Consider the following 21,986-nt stretch of genomic DNA (forward strand, 5'->3'; position numbering starts at 1 on the left):
ATCTCTAGATTTGTGTTATTTATTTTCGTAAAAATTGCTCTGGTTTTTGTACGATTCAGTTCTCGTTGAATCTTTTGGAACAGATTACTAACAAAAACAGAGGTACTACTAGGTACTTTTATGGGCACCGACAACATTCCGTCTGTACTACTGGGTATGGATTATCGTAAAATAGAGCGGTGCCATATTTTGATAGCTTTGTTGCACGTGACGTCACGTCCGGTTGCGGACTAAACACGTGCTCACGTAAACAATCACTCAAGCGGCACTCAGGGAGGACTCATCCAAACTCCCTCCCGTAAATTTTCAACACCAACAAAGCAAGTATAATAGACTGTAAGTATAACAGACTGTAAAGTAAAGCAACACTCTTCCAAAATGCGCTAGCTTATTGCTAATTTACGTTAGGTTTGCCAATGATGGGCTACTTTTAGCATTAGCGATTTACCAATGCAATTTTAACACTTCTAAATGGGGTAATGAAAACTACAACTAAGGTGGATGTTGCAATCAAACAGCTGGTGTGTAATAAGTACAATACTTACAGTATATACACTTTGTAGGGCGCAACATAACACTTTTAAGTTAATGGAAAAAGCTACTTTCTCATTAGACAGCATACCATAGATAGCCTATACCAGGGGTCACCAACGCGGTGCCCGCGGGCACCAGGTAGCCCGTAAGGACCAGATGAGTAGCCCGCTGGCCTGTTCTAAAAATAGCTCAAATAGCAGCACTTACCAGTGAGCTGCCTCTATTTTTTAAATTGTATTTATTTACTAGCAAGCTGGTCTCGCTTTGCTCTACATTTTTAATTCTAAGAGAGACAAAACTCAAATAGAATTTGAAAGTCCAAGAAAATATTTTAAAGACTTGGTCTTCACTAACTGACAAAGAAACAGATAACAGATTTGGTGTCCAGTTCAAAGTGTGACATGATTTATTTAAAAATTTGAGTGTTGACTTTTGTATTTTACATGAGTTATTATTTGTACAAACATGGTGCAAAGTAATTCATGATTTGTTAAAAAATGTTAGTGGCTAGCTAGTTAAAATGGGATATTGTGATTTCACAAGACTGTCTTAGAAGTGATCATTTGAGAAAATATAAAATATAAAGTGTTGCATATTGATATTTATCTGTTTCTATATATATTTATTGTGAGAAATAATTAATATGATCAGTGTTTCCACAAAGATAAATATCATTAATTATTAATAATAACATAAAGTTAAAGGTAAATTGAGCAAATTGGCTATTTTTGGCAATTTATTTAAGTGTGTATCAAACTGGTAGCCCTTCGCATTAATCAATACCCAAGAAGTAGCTCTTGGTTTCAAAAAGGTTGGTGACCCCTGGCCTATACAGTACTGCTATCTAATGTCTTGGAAGTGCAACTTCATTGCAAATAAGACTCAAACGTAATAAGAAAACAAGATATAACAACAGGACATCGCAGGAAATATAATCAGCTCATTTGTAAATGTCACATTAAAAATAAAATATTTATTAACACATACAAAAGTACCTAAAATTGGTATTGTCGAGTACCGGTATCGATTCCCACGTACCAGGAATTGGTACTGCATTGGTTCCAATGTGAGGGACACTCATTCCTAATTGCACCGTAAATGCTATGAATACCATCCCTAGTTAAATAACTGTACAATCTTCTAAAGGCCCACAAAAGCAAATAACAGAAAAAGGGGAAAAAAAGATAATTCAGAGCTGTGGCTGTAGGCAACCTCCTGTTAGAGTTTTTTTTTTAACTCCGCAAAGATGCTTTTGAAGTATGATTGGTGGTTAGCATCCAGCAGCTTTATCTAGCTCTGCATGTGCTTTAAAATGGTGTTAAGGCTACCAAGTAGTTGTACTGTCGTTTACAATAAACTCATAAGCACTATTAATGCTGACTGAGCAGTTTGATTCTTACTGCTATTACAACATTGGTTCTGTTGTCACCGTGTTGTACAATAGTGTGACCTATCTCTTGTAATCAATCACCTGCTTCCAATGCCTTATAAAAGATTGCCACCTGATTAAAACTAATCCATCTTCTTTTTTGTGCAGTATCTTGGGGATGCATCTGTTTGGATGTAAATTTGGTCTGCGGCAAGACAGCGGAGACACGTTACCGGACAGGAAAAACTTTGACTCACTGCTTTGGGCTACAGTCACTGTCTTCCAGGTTACACACACACACACCCACGTACACACACACACACACACATTATTGTATTTCTTACCTTCTTCAAACCTCCGAATAATGCCTACCTCCTTAGGACCACCCTTTCTAGATACATAAAGATTTGTATTTACAACATTAATAATATATACATACTATGCAAGTATAAAAAAGGTTGATGTGAAAAATGAGTTGGAATTTCACAAGAAAAAGGTCACAATTTCACAAGAAAAACCTAGAATTTTGGCAGTATTATAATAAAAGTCGTAATTTTACTCAACGCAAGTAAACATTTTTACAAGAAAAACTGAACATTTGTGCCATATTATGATAAAAGTTGGAATTTTACCCAATAACAGTCGCAATTTTACAAGAAAAGCTTAACATTTTGGCAATTTTATGAAAAGAGTCGTAATTTTACTCGACAAAAGTCACAATTTTATAAGAAAACTTTTAAATTTTGGCAACATTATAGTAATAATCAGAATTTTACTTGGCAAAATTATGACAAAAGTCACATTTTTACCAAAAAAATTTCCCTATTTTACAAGAACAACAAAAAAGTTGGGAATATTGTGATAAAGGTCAGAATTTTATATGACAAATGTCATCATTTTGCATTAAAAAGTAATAATTTTACGAGAAAATATTGCAATATTACAGAAACAGAAAGAATATGACAAATTGTTCCCAATTTTATAAGAAAAAAGTTGACACATTGTGCGAAAAACACTGCTTTTAGTTTAGTTTGAATTTTTAGTTTTTTTAATTACTTCAAGTTATTACAGTATGTCTCTATATACATATTTATTTAATTTTTTAAAATTAATTTTGGCCAAAGGGGGCGCATTTCAATTTCTTACATACACTTGTTACTACATATGTTGGCCAGAAGGGGAACACTTCAAAATTTTTACACACACTTGTTATTTCATGTTGACCAGACACACAGTCAATTTGAAAAAATCCTCCATTTTGTGACCACCCTAATTTTGATAGATTTCACCACCAGGGGTGCAAATGAGACATTCTCTATTAGATGCAACGGTTTTCCGTAATGGGACCATGATTTATGTCCTAACTTGTTCACACCTCCTCATATGGAAGGTACTTTTCCTTGTTGATGTCTCAAGAAGGGTAAAAATACAAGAACACACACATACTACACACACTAATACACAAAGTACAGTATTTAATTTGAAACAATTCACAGCTTGTATCGTTGGCAGCAGGCCAAACAATCAGCTTTATCATTTTAACACAATATAGCTCACTCTCGCTATTTTACCCCCCCTTTCCCCCCTGCCACAAATGACAACAAAACCCCTCCCAATGGCTGAGTAATAAAAATGCACTCCGGCAGCAAGAACAAGCAGGCGTGAAAAGAGCGCGATTACTGTTGGACTGGCAAAGAGATATTAAATCCTCAGTTAGTCGTCCTCATTATACTGCATCGAGACGAAGGTGCTCCATTTTTTGTTTGCGCTGCGCTAAAGTCATTTTAATTAGTTCTCTTCCACGTCCCAGTTTCCTATATTAATAAGTCGTTTTCAAATAATAACGACGAAGCACAAACAGGATTTTAGAAATGTTTCCAAAAACACGCACGTCAAGTTCATTGGCAACTCAAAGTGTCTTTGACGTTTCAGTAGAAACTCCAAATCACAGGTGTCAAACTCAAGGCCCCGTGGCCAGATCTGGCCCGCCACATCATTTTGAATGGCCCGTGAAAGCTTGGAAATAATATGCATCAATGAAGTACTTTATCTTTCTTTCTTTTTCTATTATGACAGAAAAAAAAGGCATGTTAAAGTTAAAGTACCACTGACAGTCACACACACACTAGGTGTGGTGAAATTACCCTCTGCATTTGACCCGTCCCTTTGTTCCACCCCCTGGGAAGTGAGGGGAGTAGTGAGCAGCAGTGGTGGCCGCGCTCGGGAATCATTTTGGTGATTTAACCCCCAATTCCAACCCTTGATGCTTGTACTGCATGCAGTGATATATCTTTTCACTTTATTTATCTAATAACAGATATTATATTATCATACATTTGAAATATTTTTGGGGTAAATACATACTTAGCCTTCTGATTTCAAAGCAAGTTATCCATCAAATTGTACACTGTAAACATGACAAAATAAAACATTCTTAAAACAGCTCGGTCTTCAGAATCCCACCGTAAGAAAGAGAACTGTGGTACCATTTTTACATTTACAGTAATACACTGTGAAAACAGCATCCATGTTTTTTATGCAAAAAAACTAACAAAAACTGTCAGCTCAATCACCAGAATCTTACAGTAAAATAGAGTGTGACCATTTTACCGTAGATTTTATGGTAAAATTTAGATTTTACGTGTCGCGGCCCAAATTTTACTTTTATCTGCCCAAATTCTACTTGTGGCGGCCCAAATTTTACTTGTATCGGTCCAAATTATACTAGTGGTGGCCCAAATTTTACTTGTTCCCGTCCAAATGTTACTTTTATTGCCCCAAATTTTACTTGTCGCGGCCCAAATTTTACTTTTATCGGCCCAAATGTTACTTTTATCGGGCCACATTTAACAAGTAGCGGCCCAAATTTTACTTGTTTCCGTCCAAATTTTACTAGTGCCCAAATTTTACTTGTTGAGGCCCAAATTTTACTAGTAGTGGCCCAAATTTTACTAGTGGTGGCCCAAATTTTACTTGTCGTGGCCCAAATTTTACTTGTCGCGGCCCAAATTTTACTTTCATAGGCCCAAATTTTACTTGTCGTGGCCCAAATTTTACTTTTATCGGGCCAAATCTTACTGGTCGCGGGCCAAATTTTACTTTTATTGGGCCAAATTTTACTAGTGGTGGCCCAAAATGTACTTGTCGCGGCCCAAACTTTACTAGTGGTGGCCCAAATTGTACTTGTCGCGGCCCAAACTTTACTAGTGGTGGCACAAATTTTACTTGTATCGGTCCAAATTTTACTAGTGGCAGCCCAAATTTTACTTGTATCGGTCCAAATTTTACTAGTGGTGGCCCAAATTTTACTTGTTGTGGCCCAAGTTTTACTAGTAGCGGCCCAAATTTTACTTGTATCGGTCCAAATTTTACTAGTGGCGGCCCAAATTTTACTCGTTGTGGCCCAAGTTTTACTAGTGGCGGCCCAAATTTTACTTGTATCGGTCCAAATTTTACTAGTGGCAGCCCAAATTTTACTTGTATCGGTCCAAATTTTACTAGTGGCGGCCCAAATTTTACTTGTATCGGTCCAAATTTTACTAGTGGCGGCCCAAATTTTACTTGTATCGGTCCAAATATTACTAGTGGCGGCCCAAATTTTACTTGTATCGGTCCAAATTTTACTAGTGGCAGCCCAAATTTTACTTGTTGTGGCCCAAATGTAACTTTTATCGGCCCAAATTTTACTAGAGGCGGCCCGAATTTTACTTTTACCGGGCCAAATTTTACTTGTCGCGGGCCAAATTTTACTTTTATTGGGTCAAATTTTACTAGTGGTGGCCCAAATTGTACTGGTCGCGGCCCAAACTTTACTAGTGGTGGCACACATTTTACTAGTGGTGGGCCAAATTTTACTTGTTGTGGCCCAAGTTTTACTAGTGGCGGCCCAAATTTTACTTGTATCGGTCCAAATTTTACTAGTGGCAGCCCAAATTTTGCTAGTGGCGGCCCAAATTTTACTTGCATCTGTCCAAATTTTACTAGTGGCGGCCCAAATTTTACTTGTTGTGGCCCAAGTTTTACTAGTGGCGGCCCAAATTTTACTTGTATCGGTCCAAATTTTACTAGTGGCAGCCCAAATTTTACTTGTATCAGTCCAAATTTTACTAGTAGCGGCCCAAATTTTACTTGTATCGGTCCAAATTTTACTAGTGGCGGCCCAAATTTTACTCGTTGTGGCCCAAGTTTTACTAGTGGCGGCCCAAATTTTACTTGTATCGGTCCAAATTTTACTAGTGGCAGCCCAAATTTTACTTGTTGTGGCCCAAGTTTTACTAGTGGCGGCCCAAATTTTACTTGTATCGGTCCAAATTTGACTAGTGGCGGCCCAAATTTTACTTGTATCGGTCCAAATATTACTAGTGGCGGCCCAAATTTTACTTGTATCGGTACAAATTTTACTAGTGGCAGCCCAAATTTTACTTGTTGTGGCCCAAATGTAACTTTTATCGGCCCAAATTTTACTAGAGGCGGCCCGAATTTTACTTTTACCGGGCCAAATTTTACTTGTCGCGGGCCAAATTTTACTTTTATTTGGTCAAATTTTACTAGTGGTGGCCCAAATTGTACTTGTCGCGGCCCAAACTTTACTAGTGGTGGCACAAATTTTACTAGTGGTGGGCCAAATTTTACTTGTTGTGGCCCAAGTTTTACTAGTGGCGGCCCAAATTTTACTTGTATCGGTCCAAATTTTACTAGTGGCAGCCCAAATTTTACTAGTGGCGGCCCAAATTTTACTTGCATCTGTCCAAATTTTACTAGTGGCGGCCCAAATTTTACTTGTTGTGGCCCAAGTTTTACTAGTGGCGGCCCAAATTTTACTTGTATCGGTCCAAATTTTACTAGTGGCAGCCCAAATTGTACTTGTATCAGTCCAAATTTTACTAGTGGCGGCCCAAATTTTACTTGCATCGGTCCAAATTTTACTAGTGGCGGCCCAAATTTTACTTGTCGTGGCCCAAGTTTTACTAGTGGCGGCCCAAAGTTTACTTGTATCGGTCCAAATTTTACTAGTGCCAGCCCAAATTTGACTTGTATCAGCCCAAATTTTACTAGTGGCGGCCCAAATTTTACTTGTATCGGTCCAAATTTTACTAGTGGCGGCCCAAATTTTACTCGTTGTGGCCCAAGTTTTACTAGTGGCGGCCCAAATTTTACTTGTATCGGTCCAAATTTTACTAGTGGCGGCCCAAATTTTACTCGTTGTGGCCCAAGTTTTACTAGTGGCGGCCCAAATTTTACTTGTATCGGTCCAAATATTACTAGTGGCGGCCCAAATTTTACTTGTATCGGTCCAAATTTTACTAGTGGCAGCCCAAATTTTACTTGTTGTGGCCCAAATGTGACTTTTATCGGCCCAAATTTTACTAGAGGCGGCCCGAATTTTACTTTTATCGGGCCAAATTTTACTAGTGGCGGCCCAAATTTTACTTGTATCGGTCCAAATATTACTAGTGGCGGCCCAAATTTTACTTGTATCGGTCCAAATTTTACTAGTGGCAGCCCAAATTTTACTTTTTGTGGCCCAAATGTGACTTTTATCGGCCCAAATTTTACTAGAGGCGGCCCAAATTTTACTTGTATCGGTCCAAATTTTACTAGTAGCAGCCCAAATTTTACTTGTTGTGGCCCAAATGTGACTTTTATCGGCCCAAATTTTACTAGAGGCGGCCCGAATTTTACTTTTATCGGGCCAAATTTTACTTGTCGCGAGCCAAATTTTACTTTTATTGGGTCAAATTTTACTAGTGGTGGCCCAAATTGTACTTGTCGCGGCCCAAACTTTACTAGTGGTGGCACAAATTTTACTAGTGGTGGCCCAAATTGTACTTGTCGCGGCCCAAACTTTACTAGTGGTGGCACAAATTTTACTAGTGGTGGGCCATATTTTACTTGTTGTGGCACAAGTTTTACTAGTGGCGGCCCAAATTTTACTTGTATCGGTCCAAATTTTACTAGTGGCGGCCCAAATTTTACTTGTATCGGTCCAAATTTTACTAGTAGCAGCCCAAATTTTACTATTGGCGGCCCAAATTTTACTTGTATCGGTCCAAATTTTACTAGTAGCAGCCCAAATTTTACTTGTTGTGGCCCAAATGTAACTTTTATCGGCCCAAATTTTACTAGAGGCGGCCCGAATTTTACTTTTATCGGCCCAAATTTTACTTGTCGTGGGCCAAATTTTACTTTTATTGGGTCAAATTTTACTAGTGGTGGCCCAAATTGTACTTGTCGCAGCCCAATCTTTACTAGTGGTGGCACAAATTTTACTAGTGGTGGCCCAAATTGTACTTGTCGCGGCCCAAACTTTACTAGTGGTGGCACAAATTTTACTAGTGGTGGGCCATATTTTACTTGTTGTGGCACAAGTTTTACTAGTGGCGGCCCAAATTTTACTTGTATCGGTCCAAATTTTACTAGTGGCGGCCCAAATTTTACTTGTATCGGTCCAAATTTTACTAGTAGCAGCCCAAATTTTACTATTGGCGGCCCAAATTTTACTTGTATCGGTCCAAATTTTACTAGTAGCAGCCCAAATTTTACTTGTTGTGGCCCAAATGTAACTTTTATCGGCCCAAATTTTACTAGAGGCGGCCCGAATTTTACTTTTATCGGCCCAAATTTTACTTGTCGTGGGCCAAATTTTACTTTTATTGGGTCAAATTTTACTAGTGGTGGCCCAAATTGTACTTGTCGCAGCCCAATCTTTACTAGTGGTGGCACAAATTTTACTAGTGGTGGGCCATATTTTACTTGTTGTGGCCCAAGTTTTACTAGTGGCGGCCCAAATTTTACTTGTATCGGTCCAAATTTTATTAGTGGCAGCCCAAATTTTACTTGTATCAGTCCAAATTTTACTAGTGGCGGCCCAAATTTTACTTGTATCGGTCCAAATTTTACTAGTGGCGGCCCAAATTTTACTTGTTGTGGCCCAAGTTTTACTAGTGGCGGCCCAAATTTTACTTGTATCGGTCCAAATTTTACTAGCGGCAGCCCTAATTTCACTTGTTGTGCCCAGATGTTACTTTTATCGGTCCAAATTTTACTAGTGGCAGCTTAAATTTCACTTGTTGTGGTCCAAATGTTACTTTTATCGGCCCAAATTTTACTAGAGGCGGCCCAAATTTTACTTGTCGCTGTCCAATATTTACTTGTAAGTACTTGAAAGAGCAGCAGCCGCCACTCTGTTAGGTTGATCAGGCTAAAAATTGTTGTCAACGTTTGCTAAAAACCATACAGTAAAAATAGATTGTAACTAAAATCATATATTAAGTTATTTACAGATTCATAATGATATCAATTATATCATAACTGTATTCATAGTTCCAAAAACCCACACGTTAATTTTGATGAAGAGTAATTGTTTACAAAAAACACATTTGTTGCATTCTTTAATTGTTTGTTTATTTATTTAAAGTGGCAAAGCACTTTGATGAACACAATAACACATATGTTGTGTAAATATGCCGGATTATAGCAAGGATGCTAAAAGTGTCTTTGACGCTTACGAAAACACGATTGTTGATGAAGAAGGTTAGTTGAATTTGTTTTTGATGTTGACAAGAACGCAAACGTCCTTTTAGAAAAAGATTGAGTATTTCCTGCTTACAATGAACTTGTTTCCCTGTCCCCGCATGTGCAGATCCTCACCCAGGAGGACTGGAACGCCGTCCTGTACAACGGCATGGCGTCCACCACGCCGCTGGCCGCGCTCTACTTCGTGGCGCTCATGACCTTTGGAAACTACGTCCTCTTCAACCTGCTGGTGGCCATTTTGGTCGAGGGCTTTCAGGCAGAAGTAAGGGCGGCTTGTGCACACACGTTTGGGTTTAAGCTACTTAAAGGCGGCGGCTCAGTCAGCTGTGTTGCGCTGATGATACCGAAGCTGAATAATCTCCACAATCCCGCTGCCTGCAGGAATTGCATCGCTGCGGTTGCCTTGTCGCACACAAACACATCTACACGATGCTCTACGGGGCAGCCGAGTGTTTGCAATCACCCGCCTTTCACAGCTGGTGAGCTTTTGCTATTTAGTTTGTTTGTTTTATCTCCACCATCAGAGAATACACATTCCCTGAATAAGCCGTCTCTCTGCATCTATCTAGCGTGAATGCTAATTCAATTTAGCAAAGCTTTATTGGTGTGATGGCAGGAGATTGTCGCCAAAAGTTGTCATGATTTAATTCGGGGTGCTTCGCCTACTTCATCATCTTACTCATCGTTTTGTGGCTGTCAGGAAGGCGAGTCGACACGCTGTGCTTGTGTAGCTTTGTTTAATATTCCAAATCAGCTTCAATGGTTATAAAAAACACAAGTCTTTACTGAGCACTAAATACTCGAAAGTGTCTGAAGTTTACCAAAACACATGCAGACTTTAAATTGTCTTTGATTCGTACCAAACATAGCTTACGTTCGGCTTTAAAGTCTCTTTGATACGTATGAAAACCCATGTTAGGTTAATTGAGAACTCTAAAGTCTCATCACTTTAATGTAGGGTTGTCCCGATACTAGAGATGTCCGATAATGGCTTTTTTGCCGATATCCGATATTCCGATATTGTCCAACTCTCAATTACCGATTCCGATATCAACCGATACCGATATATACAGTCGTGGAATTAACACATTATTATGCCTCATTTTGTTGTGATGCCCCGCTGGATGCATTAAACAATGTAACAAGGTTTTCCAAAATAAATCAACTCAAATTATGGAAAAAGGTGCCAACATGGCACTGCCATATTAATTATTGAAGTCACAAAGTGCATTATTTTTTTAACATGCCTCAAAACAGCAGCTTGGAATTTGGGACATGCTCTCTCTGAGATAATCCTGATACCCACTACAACTATGGGAAATACTATACTTTGACTTTCACAAAGTGCAGTATTTTTTATTTTTTTTAAACATGTCTCAAAACAACAGCTCCAAAAACAATGAAGGCACACAGTTTCAGTAAACAAGTAAACAATAACATAAATGGGTTATACTTGTATAGCGCTTTTCTACCTTCAAAGTACTCAAAGCGCTTTGACAGTTTTTCCACATTTACCCATTCACACACACATTCACACACTGATGGCGGGAGCTGCCATGCAAGGCGCTAACCAGCAGCCATCAGGAGCAAGGGTGAAGTGTCTTGCCCAAGGACACAACGGACGTGACTAGGAAGGTAGAAGGTGGGAATTGAACCCCAGTAACCAGCAACACTCCGATTGCTGGCACAGCCACTCTACCAACTTCGCCACGCTGTCCCATAGTCCTCATTTAGTGCAAGACTGCCTGGTATACTGTATAACAGGAAATTATAAACTGGGCTCAATCTGTACAGCCGATATGGGCATCTACATCAACTATATGATTTGCCTGAAAAGCTGGACAGGACAAAAAAAATAAAGAATACTTTTTGAAACCGATAATTTCCGATATTACATTTTAAAGCATTTATCGGTCGATAATATCAGACTGCCGATATTATCGGACATCTCTACCCGATATCAAAATGTATTTAGATACTTTTCGATACTTTTCTAAATAAAGGGGACCACAAAAATGGCATTATTAGCTTTATTTTAACTAAAAATCTTAAGGTACATTAAACATATGTTTCTTATTGCAATTTGGTCCTTAAATAAAATAGTGAACATACGAGTCAACTTGTCTTTTATTAGTAAGTAAACAAACAATGGCTCCTAATTAGTCTGCTGACATATGCAGTAACATTGTGTCATTTTCCATTCTATTATTTTGTCAACATTATGAGGGACAAGCTGTAAAAAAGGAATTATTAATCCACTTGTTCATTTCCTGTTAATATCTGGTTATTTTCTGTTTTAACATGTTCTATCTACTCTTCTGTTAAAATGTAATAATCACTTATTCTTCTGTTGTTTGATACTTTACATTAGTTTTGGATGATACCACAAATTTAGGTATCGATCCGATACCAAGTAGTTACAGGATCAGACATTGGTCATATTCAAAGTCCTCATGTGTCCAGGGACATATTTCCTGAGTTTATAAACACTTTACGAATTTTAAAAAGGAAAAAAGATTTTGTGACGATAAAAAATATCGATGTAATCATAGTAGTATCGACTAGATACGCTCCTGTACTTGGTATCATTACAGTGGATGTCAGGGGTAGATCCACCCATGGCCGTTTGTTTATATTGTTACGCCGGCGAGCTACGGTGTGTAGTGAAGCATGTTTAGCTATTCCTCGTCCTGCAAGGATGATACTTGTAAGAAATGTACTTTATTTGTTGCCATGGAGGCGAGGATTAGTCATTTAAGAAGTAGCTAAAACACTGCCGACGGACGCTAGCTGCTAGCTAGCTAGCCATGTCTTAAAGCACTTCTTCCTGAGGGCGTTTCAGTGTTATAGCTTCCCCTTTATCGTCAGTTTTTAAGCCAAAATGCGTCCATTCTCTCTTTTCTGTCTACACACATTGTCCACTTGTAAGTACTCCGTGATTGTGTGTTGCCGAACATGCTCCTCTGCTTGTAAAACCAGCAATGTCATGACGTGCTGACAGGCTGTCATGCCCCTAAAAAAAAAGGGAGGGGCGGGGACCGGTAACCTTTCTTTTTACGAGGGAAACTAAAACATTTTAAAAAAGTAACGCACAATGACTTGGATTAAATAAACTTAAATCTGACTACTGGTTTTGAAATAGTAACGCGTTAGATTTGTCGTTAATGAAAAAAGACGTCATATTAGACTAACGCGTTACTAAGTAGCGCGCTACCGGCATGAGTGCTGAAGACTAAATTATCTTCAATGTCACGAAAGCACGTACGTTAGGTTCTTCGAAGACATGAGACCGCTGCCAAAAGTGGACTTACATGTAGTTTAGTGTTAGTGACGTGCTTGTGCGTTGTTGTGTTTAGGGTGACGCCAACAGGTCAGAGGCAGACGACGAGAGGCAGTCGCTGTCTTACGAGGACGAGGAGAAGCTGAGGGAGATGTACGCCACAGGTACAAACTCCTCACAACGACACAATACCGGGTCGTCATTACAACTAATGTGTGTGTGTGTGTTTGCGTGTGACATTAAGAGCTGAAGATCCAGGCCATGATCCAGAGCCCCAATGGTCTCCTCAACCCGAAAGCCTCCAGGCCTCCGCCCCTGTCCTTGCCCGTCATCACGCACACTGCGGCCACGCCCACCATGATGTACGGCCAATTGAGACGCGCCAGTGCCGCCTCCATGGAAGTTAACAGCCTGGAGGAGCAAAAGTCGCCGGTGAGCTTTGCACATGTTTACTACCTCTCCTACCGCACTTAAAATCCTTTCATTTTCTCAAAAATCGACAGTCCGCCTTATAACCCGGTGCGCCTTATACTCTGAATAATTTTGGTTGTGCTTACCAACTTCGAAGCTATTTTATTTGGTACATGGTGTAATGATAAGTGTAACCAGTAGATGGCAGTCACACATAAGAAATACGTGTAGACTGCAATATGACGCCAGTACAACAGCAAAACTTTAAATGTTCCATTGAGAATATAAAACATTACACACAGCATTAAAAAAGCTATGAAGCCGTACCGCTTGATGGATTGTCGGTGCGTTACGGCTACAGTAGTCAGACGTACTCTTCAACATACGAGTATTTGTATGGTGTGTGTGTGACCGCAAAATAGCACCTATTAGCAGACATTTTATCGGGCGTTTTGTTACGCAATATTATGAAAAACAACTTTTCTCACCTTCTGGTACCTGCTGAAAGGGTGCACAAAACAGGAACTGAGGGAGTCCAAAACTAACCGAAAATACCAAAACATGATCCGGGCCTCAGATCATGACAGATATGTATTTGGGATCTGTCCTGAAAATTTGTACGCGTCCGCCTTTGTAGTCCGTTTCAACACCATAATCGATAAGCTTCTTATTTTTCTCTATCCTCTTGTTATGGAACATTCATCCTCCGCTGTTTCCATTTCTAATATAAAGTAGCGGAAAGTTCTAACTTATACCTGTCAGTCGACTCGCTATGGAAGCGCTAAAAACTACCGGTGTAGTGCGTTTACATAATTCACCCAAGGAACTTTAGTTATTAGAGAGTTCCGGTCAGACGGTTTTTCACGGGACACAATTTCCGGTGTTGTTGTAACAGTGAGCCACGGATGAGGAGATGCTGCTCCGTTATTGATTGAAGTAAAGTCTGAATGTCATTAAAACAGTTAGCTCCATCTTTTGACACTTTTTCCACTCCCGTCCTTGCACGCTACACCGCTACAACAAAGATGACGGGGAGAAGACGCTGCCGAAGGTGAGCCACGTAAATAGGACCGCCCACAAAACCTGAAGCGACTGTCAGAAAGCGACTTGAAGATGATCTGTAAAACATAATCCATGCAACATTTTGACCAAAGAACCACCATTACATGTTATGTAGACCATAAGAAAGTGTTTTACATTTAGAAAAAAATCATAATATAACCCCTTTAATGCGCCTTTTGTATGAAAATAGACCTGAATAGACCCGCTCATCGGCAGTGCGCTTTATAATCCGGAAAATACGGTAGTTACTTTGCAAAATATTTTGATTACATTTTGGGGCTGATCCGAATAATTTTTTCTATGTTACCATACGTTTACAGTATGAGCCACCACTTCTGTGTGTGTGTATGCTAGCATACCCGCCTCCACCCACAGAGACCAAAACAGTGGCTGATTGACGAGAGGCTTCACTCCGTTTCTTTCATTCTGATATACAGTAGACAGATCAAAAAGTTGTGGGCACATTTTTATAAAATTTCAGAAATGGGGTAAAGAACAAGTGCTTGCATTTTGGGGCTGATCCGTATCACCATCTGGATCCAAGACCTGGCGGAGGTCTGCGCTTTCCGAGTGTTTGTCTAGTTTGTTTGTGGATTACTTTGTTAGTTTACAGGGTTACACAAAAAACACTTACTTGCTTGACAAGTACTACAAACTTTGGTGGAGAGGAAAAAAACAACCAATTAGTTCAGACCTGGGCAAAATGTGACCCATTAAGATTTTCAATCCGGCCCGCCGGACGTTCTACATAATTTTTTTAGACCTTCACCATCAAAAATGTGGCCGCCATTGTGATGTGCAGTGCTGTTTTTAAATGATCGTAAGTCTTGAACTATGGAAAGTATTATAATGGTTGAAATCTGTGCTTTTTAGTGTTTTACGAGTTATTACGGTAATCTAAGTCACAGCAGCTCAGACAAGGAACAAAGCAGAGGGGGCGGGGTTTGTTTTCAGAGCAGCCAGCCCGAAACGCGTGTGTCAGAAACAGATGTGTAGGCAGATTTTTACAACAAATTTCTGCATAAAAGTGATAATATATCATATTGTAGGTGTTTATTACACTTTTCATTCATATTTTGTTGTTTGTTACATTTTTGTTGTGTTAATGCTTCATTGTAAAAGATGTCTATCGAGGAGCGATGTTCATATGTTGTTAATATTCAGTGTTTTATTGTTCATAGTTAATATTGTAAATCCCACTTTCTTTATTTTAATGTACATTTTGGGTGTCCCATTCAGTAAAAAACTGTAAAATTCCATTGCGTTTTTTGAGGTGGTCTGTCATAACTTTTTTAGAATTCTATTGGACATTGTGACTTTTGGTATTACCGTATTTTTCGGACTATAAGTCGCAGTTTTTTTCATAGTTTGGCCGGGGGTGCGACTTATACTCAGGAGCGACTTATGTGTGAAATTATTAACACATTACCGTAAAATATCAAATAATATTATTTAGCTCATTCACGTAAGAGACGTATAAGATTTCATCGGATTTAGCGAATAGGAGTGACAGATTGTTTGGTAAACGTATAGCATGTTCTATATGTTATAGTTATACTCAGGAGCGACTTATGTGTGAAATTAATAACACATTACCGTAAAATATCAAATAATATTATTTAGTAGGAGTGTGGGAAAAAATCGATTCGAATTGAAATCGCCATTCTCACGTTGTACGATTCAGTATCGATTCTCATTTTTCAAAAATGGATTTTTTTTAAATTAATCAATCCAACAAAACAATACACAGCAATACCATAACAATGCAATCCAATTCCAAAACCAAACCCGACCCAGCAACACTCAGAACTGCAATAAACAGAGCAATTGAGAGGAGACACAAACACGACACAGAACAAACCAAAAGTAGTGAAACAAAAATGAATATTATCAACAACAGTATCAATATTAATAACAATTTCAACATAGCAGTGATTAAAAATCCCTCATTGACATAATCATTAGACATTTATAAAAAAATTAAAAATTAAAAAATACAAATGAACAATAGTGTCACAGTGGCTTACACTTGCATCACATCTCATAAGCTTGACAACACACTGTGTCCAATATTTTCCATATTTTTGGTCCATTTAATAGTTAAAACAAATTTACATTATTGCAATCAGTTGATAAAACATTGTCCTTTACAATTATAAAAGCTTTTTACAAAAATCTACTACTCTGCTTGCATGTCAGCAGACTGGGGTAGATCCTGCTGAAATCCTATGTATTGAATTAATAGAGAATTGTTTTGAATCAGAAAAATATCGTTTTTGAATCGAGAATCGCGTTGAATCGAAAAAATCGATTTATAATCGAATCGTGACCCCAAGAATCGATATTGAATCGAATCGTGGGACACCCAAAGATTCGCAGCCCTATTATTTAGCTCATTCACGTAAGAGACTAGACGTATAAGATTTCATGGGATTTAGCGATTAGGAGTGACAGATTGTTTGGTAAACGTATAGCATGTTCTATATGTTATAGTTATTTGAATGACTCTTACCATAGTATGTTATGTTAACATACCAGGCACGTTCTCAGTTGGTTATTTATGCCTCATATAACGTACACTTATTCAGCCTTTTGTTCACTATTCTTTATTTATTTTAAATTGCCTTTCAAATGTCTATTCTTGGTGTTGGGTTTTATCAAATACATTTCCCCAAAAAATGCGACTTATACTCCAGTGCGACTTATATATATATTTTTCCTTCTTTATTATGCATTTTCGGCCGGTGCGACTTATACTCCGGAGTGACTTATACTCCGAAAAATACGGTGTTCCTGAAAAAAAGGGACCCAAACACACATACTGTACAGCAGATTTTTACAGCTAAATGTGTATATATCATTTATACACACATACACATTGGCCCCCCTGGCACATTTTTGCTCTCAATGTGGCCCCCGAGTCAAAATATTTGCCCAGCTCTGAATTAGTTGATAGGTTTATTATCTAATTCTTTTTTGTTGCATTATACCATTTTTACATAATTCTTAATTTCCAAATTATTGTGAGGACTGTCTAATTGTGAGCAGGAGTGTTTTAATTAAACATAGGAAAATGCAGTAATACAACATCAATCACAAAAGAAACCCATTTGTAGAGTAACCTTTCACCAAAAGACAAATAGGGTATGAATTAGAGATCTTTGGCATTATAACTCTCTTTGTCTGTGGGAACCTGAGTAGAGCTATAGCGCCCGAGGAATTTAGCAAGGGGCCATAAAATATGTCTTATTTTTAGACAAAAAACAGGCCAATGCATTGAAGAGAAATCACACAATCACATTACTGTTACTTAGACTAAACTTGCTTACTAAAATATTAATTTTGCCACAACAGTGAGCCCTACAATTTTAAGTTACTGACTCTAAAAATAACTTGATATGATGCTAATATGAGTTAAATAGTGTCGTAACGTTAAACATTAGATCCTTTGTGAATACAAAAAATGTCGGGCTAAACTCACTGTATTCACTTTCAGTTAGAATGTTCTGAACACCTGTGTGGAGGGGGGCGTGGCCTGTGGACCTGCAGCGAAGCAGAGCAGTGCCAGCAGGCGTTTGAGAGGGTTAAAAAGGCTGCTGCCTTTTAACAGAGCGACAGGTGATTAGACAAGCAGGCCCAGGTAGGCCATCTACGCACCTGTCGCTGATCTCAAAGCCTGTCCTGGCACACCCCGCTTCGCTGCAGGTCCGCAGGCCACGCCCCCCTCCACAACCTGTTTCCAACCCATACTGCTGGTTGTCCAATTAAAAAATGCTTGTGGTTTTAACAAGACGATATGTAGCAACAAAAAGTGACAAGGGGTCATATTTCCATGCTATTAGGGGGATTGCTATGATAGTCTGTGATGTATTTAGTACTGCAGCATTAAAACAGACAATTTCTATAGGAATTTCCCTAGTAAATACATTTCATACCTGATGACGGATGACTAGCGTATGGGTCTCCCCTCGACACAGCCCCCGTGGGACAGTAGGTGGGAGAGCCGGCGCTCCAGCTGGACCAGCATGGGCCGAGCCCCCAGCCTGCACAGGAGGAGCCAGTCGGGGGAGATGGAGTCCCTGCTGTCCGACACCCACACATTCTCCCGGTCCAGCAGCAGAGAACAGTCCATGGACCAGCAGGATTACCTGCAGGTGCCCATGTTGCACACGCCCGACTGCAACGGTACCACCTACCACCTGCCGGACCACGACAACCACAATGCTCCAAACACGTCACTTTACCACGGTGACCAGGACGACGAGGAGATTGAAGAGGTTTGGCAACTTTTGGGAAAATGTTGTGATATTTTTGACAGTAATCACTGTACTACACTGTAATATAATATGTATATACAGCTCAGGTTTTGGTTTTGCCTCCTTTGTGCTATTAACTAATGGTACCTTGTGGTATATTAGTGTAGAATGTATTTAATAGACTCCTATTGTACCTCATTTTCTGGCAATTCAGCATCACGTTACATCTGGCAGCCAATCAGGAACAAATAATGGTAAAAGTATTCCTAAAATTACAGTGTAGTTAAAATAATAGTCTTTCTCAACAGTGCGCAATATACAGCAATTGCAAAAGTAAATCATATAATATTTAATATGCATAGTATGTTATAATAGGCTAAAATACACATTTAAACATATATCTTTATAAAACAGAAAACAATAAAGACAAAATTATAAAAATAGATATAAGAAAACAAAAAATAACAATATAAAAATAATAATAAAAGAAATTTGAAAATAAAGAACAATAAAAAATTTTTAAAAAACTGGAAAAATATTCTACAAATTGAATAAAAACATTAAACGTTAAATAAATAGTCCAGTAAAATCTCATAAACAGCTTTCGCACAGTTTTAGGATAACATTTTCATTTTTTTTACGGAAACCTTTCAGTTGTGGTAAATGACATGTTGATATCTTAACAGCTTTTATTCTACAGTAAACCCTTGTTTATCACTGTTAACTGGCTCCGGTCTGGACTGTGGTGAATTCATTTCCACCAAGTAGGAATTATTCATTATAAATTAAATATTTTCGTAGCTTGAGCTTAAAAAAACATGTTCAGACCTTCTAAATAAAAAAATTTTTACATTATAAAAAGCCCTCTAGACATGAAATAACAGCCTTTAGTCACATTCTTTTCATTCAATACAGGAACTTATTTATGTATATATATACATATATACCTACCTATAGAGATTGGTTTGGTCTCATTTAGTAGCTAGTACGACTGCAGTATTGATGTGTTTAGTTCATTTTACCATTTACATGCTTAAAATGCCTAATATAGGCCAAAAATACCTAGAATATGCTTTGAAAAATGAGCAACTGAGTGAAGTGAGGGACGACTGTGGCGATATTTGTGTGTTGTAACAGTTTGTGACAAACTTTATTATTTTTATCCAAACAAGCAAGGATGCACACACAAACTGATATGTTTACTTTTTACTACTTTATTACTAAATGTTGTGTTTAACTACTGCTGTTTCATTATTTCAAATATTTGCATCATAATTACACATTACAAAAGGTACACAAAACTAAAAATAACGACTAAAACATTTGTGCTACATATACAGCATGTAAACAAACAGTGGAAATGGAGAAAATAAAGTAGAAAGCAAACTACTGATTCAGCTCATTTTGAGATATTTTTCTAAGGCAAAATTCAATAAATAAATAAATAACTGAATGGACTTTTTTTTTAAATTGCTTTTTTTTTTGCAGACTCTGTATCAGAAGCTGCGTAAGATGTTGGCGCCGTACGAGCCTCAGTGGTGCCTGGAGCATGAAGAGTGGTCTCTCTACGTGTTCGCTCCACACAACCGGTAAATCCCCGCCGCCCTCACTCTCGTGCTCGGCAGAGTGATGTTTGCGCGTCGGAAAACACGCACGCTCATGGCCGCCTCGTTTCTTGGTAGTTTCAGGGTGTGGTGTCAGAAGACCATCGGCCACAAGATGTTCGATCACGTCATCCTCCTCTTCATCTTCCTCAACTGCATCACCATCGCCCTGGAACGGCCTGACATCCAGCCGCACAGCATAGTACGCACACACACACAAACACACACACCTAACATTTTATTGGGTACATCTTACTGGATACTAGGGGTTTAACGGTGTTATAAATTCTGCAGTATTTCAGTAGCAAAATCATCACAATAATACCGTGATGTGTGACGGTATAAAATGTAAACTTGGTCAGTGTTGTTTTTTTGCTGCCACTATTTGAAATTGGCCAGTCTGGAAGTAAACTACATCTCATTTTGTACTCCCTCTGTACTCCCTCGTCCCAGGAAGAATGCTTTGCGGAAATATTTTTATTTTTAGATCCGTATCGCTCTGGAATAACCTGCCTCAAATTATCACCGGCATTGAAAGTAAACAGGTTTTTAAAGGCCTACTGAAATGATTTTTTTAAATTTAAACAGGGATAGCAGATCCATTCTATGTGTCATACTTGATCATTTCGCGATATTGCCATATTTTTGCTGAAAGGATTTAGTAGAGAACAACGACGATAATGTTCGCAACTTGTGGTTGCTGATAAAAAAAAGCCTTGCCTGTACCGGAAGTAGCGTGACGTCACAGGGGATAGGGCTGCTCACATTTCCCTATTGTTTACAATGCAGCGAGAGAGATTCGGACCGAGAAAGCGACGATTACCCCATTAATTTGAGCGAGGATGAAAGATTTGTGGATGAGGAACGTGAGAGTGAAGGACTAGAGTGCAGTGCAGGACGTATCTTTTTTCGCTCTGACCGTAACTTAGGTACAAGGGTTCATTGGATTCCACACTTTCTCCTTTTTCTATTGTGGATCACGGATTTGTATTTTAAACCACCTCGGATACTATATCCTCTTGAAAATGAGAGTCGAGAACGCGAAATGGACATTCACAGTGACTTTTATCTCCACGACAATACATCGGTGAAGCTCTTTAGCTACGGAGCTAACGTGATAGCATCGGGCTCAAATGCAGATAGAAACAAAATAAATGAACCCCTGACTGGAAGGATAGACAGAAGATCAACAATACTATTAAACCGTGGACATGTAAATACACGGTTAATAATTTCCAGCTTGGCGAAGCTTAACAATGCTGTTGGTAACGACGCCATTGAAGCTAACTTAGCTACGGAGCGGCGGCGGGCGTTGTAGCTTTTGACGACACCCCGGCCGCCATCAGAGTCGGCAAGAAACATATATTTCCCCAAAGTTACGTACGTGACATGCACATAGCGACACGCACGTACGGGCAAGCGATCAAATGTTTGGAAGCCAAAGCTGTAGTCACGGTAGCGCGTCTGCTATCCATCTCAAAGTCCTCCTGGTTGTGTTGCTGTAGTCCGCCGCTAATACACCGATCGCACCTACAGCTTTCTTCTTTGCAGTCTCCATTGTTCATTAAACAAATTGCAAAAGATTCACCAACACAGATGTCCAGAATACTGTGGAATTTTTCGATGAAAACAGAGCTTTTTGTATGGTGACACATTGGGTACCAATACTTCCGTTGCCGCCGTGACGTCACGCGCATACGTCATCATACATAGACGTTTTCAACCGGAAGTGTGGCGGGAAATTTTAAATTGCACTTTATAAGTTAACCCGGCCGTATTGGCATGTGTTGCAATGTTAAGATTTCATCATTGATATATAAACTATCAGACTGCGTGGTCGGTAGTAGTGGGTTTCAGTAGGCCTTTAAAAAGAAAGTAATATTTTATCTGAGTCTTTAAATTAGTTTGCTTGTTGATGATTTTGTTTGGTTTTA

General features: G+C 38.9%; 1 protein-coding gene across 5 annotated transcripts in view; it reads left to right on the top strand.

Moving 5' to 3' along the window:
• Nucleotides 1-21,986, top strand: part of LOC133633853 (voltage-dependent T-type calcium channel subunit alpha-1H-like) — a 160,403-nt gene that overhangs the window by 101,251 nt on the left and 37,166 nt on the right. For all 5 annotated transcript variants that reach the window (XR_009821842.1, XR_009821843.1, XM_062026598.1 and 2 more), the window contains exons 15-21: nucleotides 2,072-2,189; nucleotides 9,546-9,701; nucleotides 12,796-12,883; nucleotides 12,964-13,151; nucleotides 18,170-18,469; nucleotides 19,937-20,037; nucleotides 20,131-20,254. Coding sequence is in view for 3 of the 5 variants with exons in the window: in XM_062026598.1 (XP_061882582.1) it covers nucleotides 2,072-2,189; nucleotides 9,546-9,701; nucleotides 12,796-12,883; nucleotides 12,964-13,151; nucleotides 18,170-18,469; nucleotides 19,937-20,037; nucleotides 20,131-20,254 (1,075 nt within the window). In the remaining 2 variants the exon portion in view is untranslated. The remainder of the gene's footprint in view (nucleotides 1-2,071; nucleotides 2,190-9,545; nucleotides 9,702-12,795; nucleotides 12,884-12,963; nucleotides 13,152-18,169; nucleotides 18,470-19,936; nucleotides 20,038-20,130; nucleotides 20,255-21,986) is intronic.

The sequence above is a fragment of the Entelurus aequoreus genome, linkage group LG18 (assembly GCF_033978785.1).
Source record: "Entelurus aequoreus isolate RoL-2023_Sb linkage group LG18, RoL_Eaeq_v1.1, whole genome shotgun sequence".
Taxonomy (NCBI): domain Eukaryota; kingdom Metazoa; phylum Chordata; class Actinopteri; order Syngnathiformes; family Syngnathidae; genus Entelurus; species Entelurus aequoreus.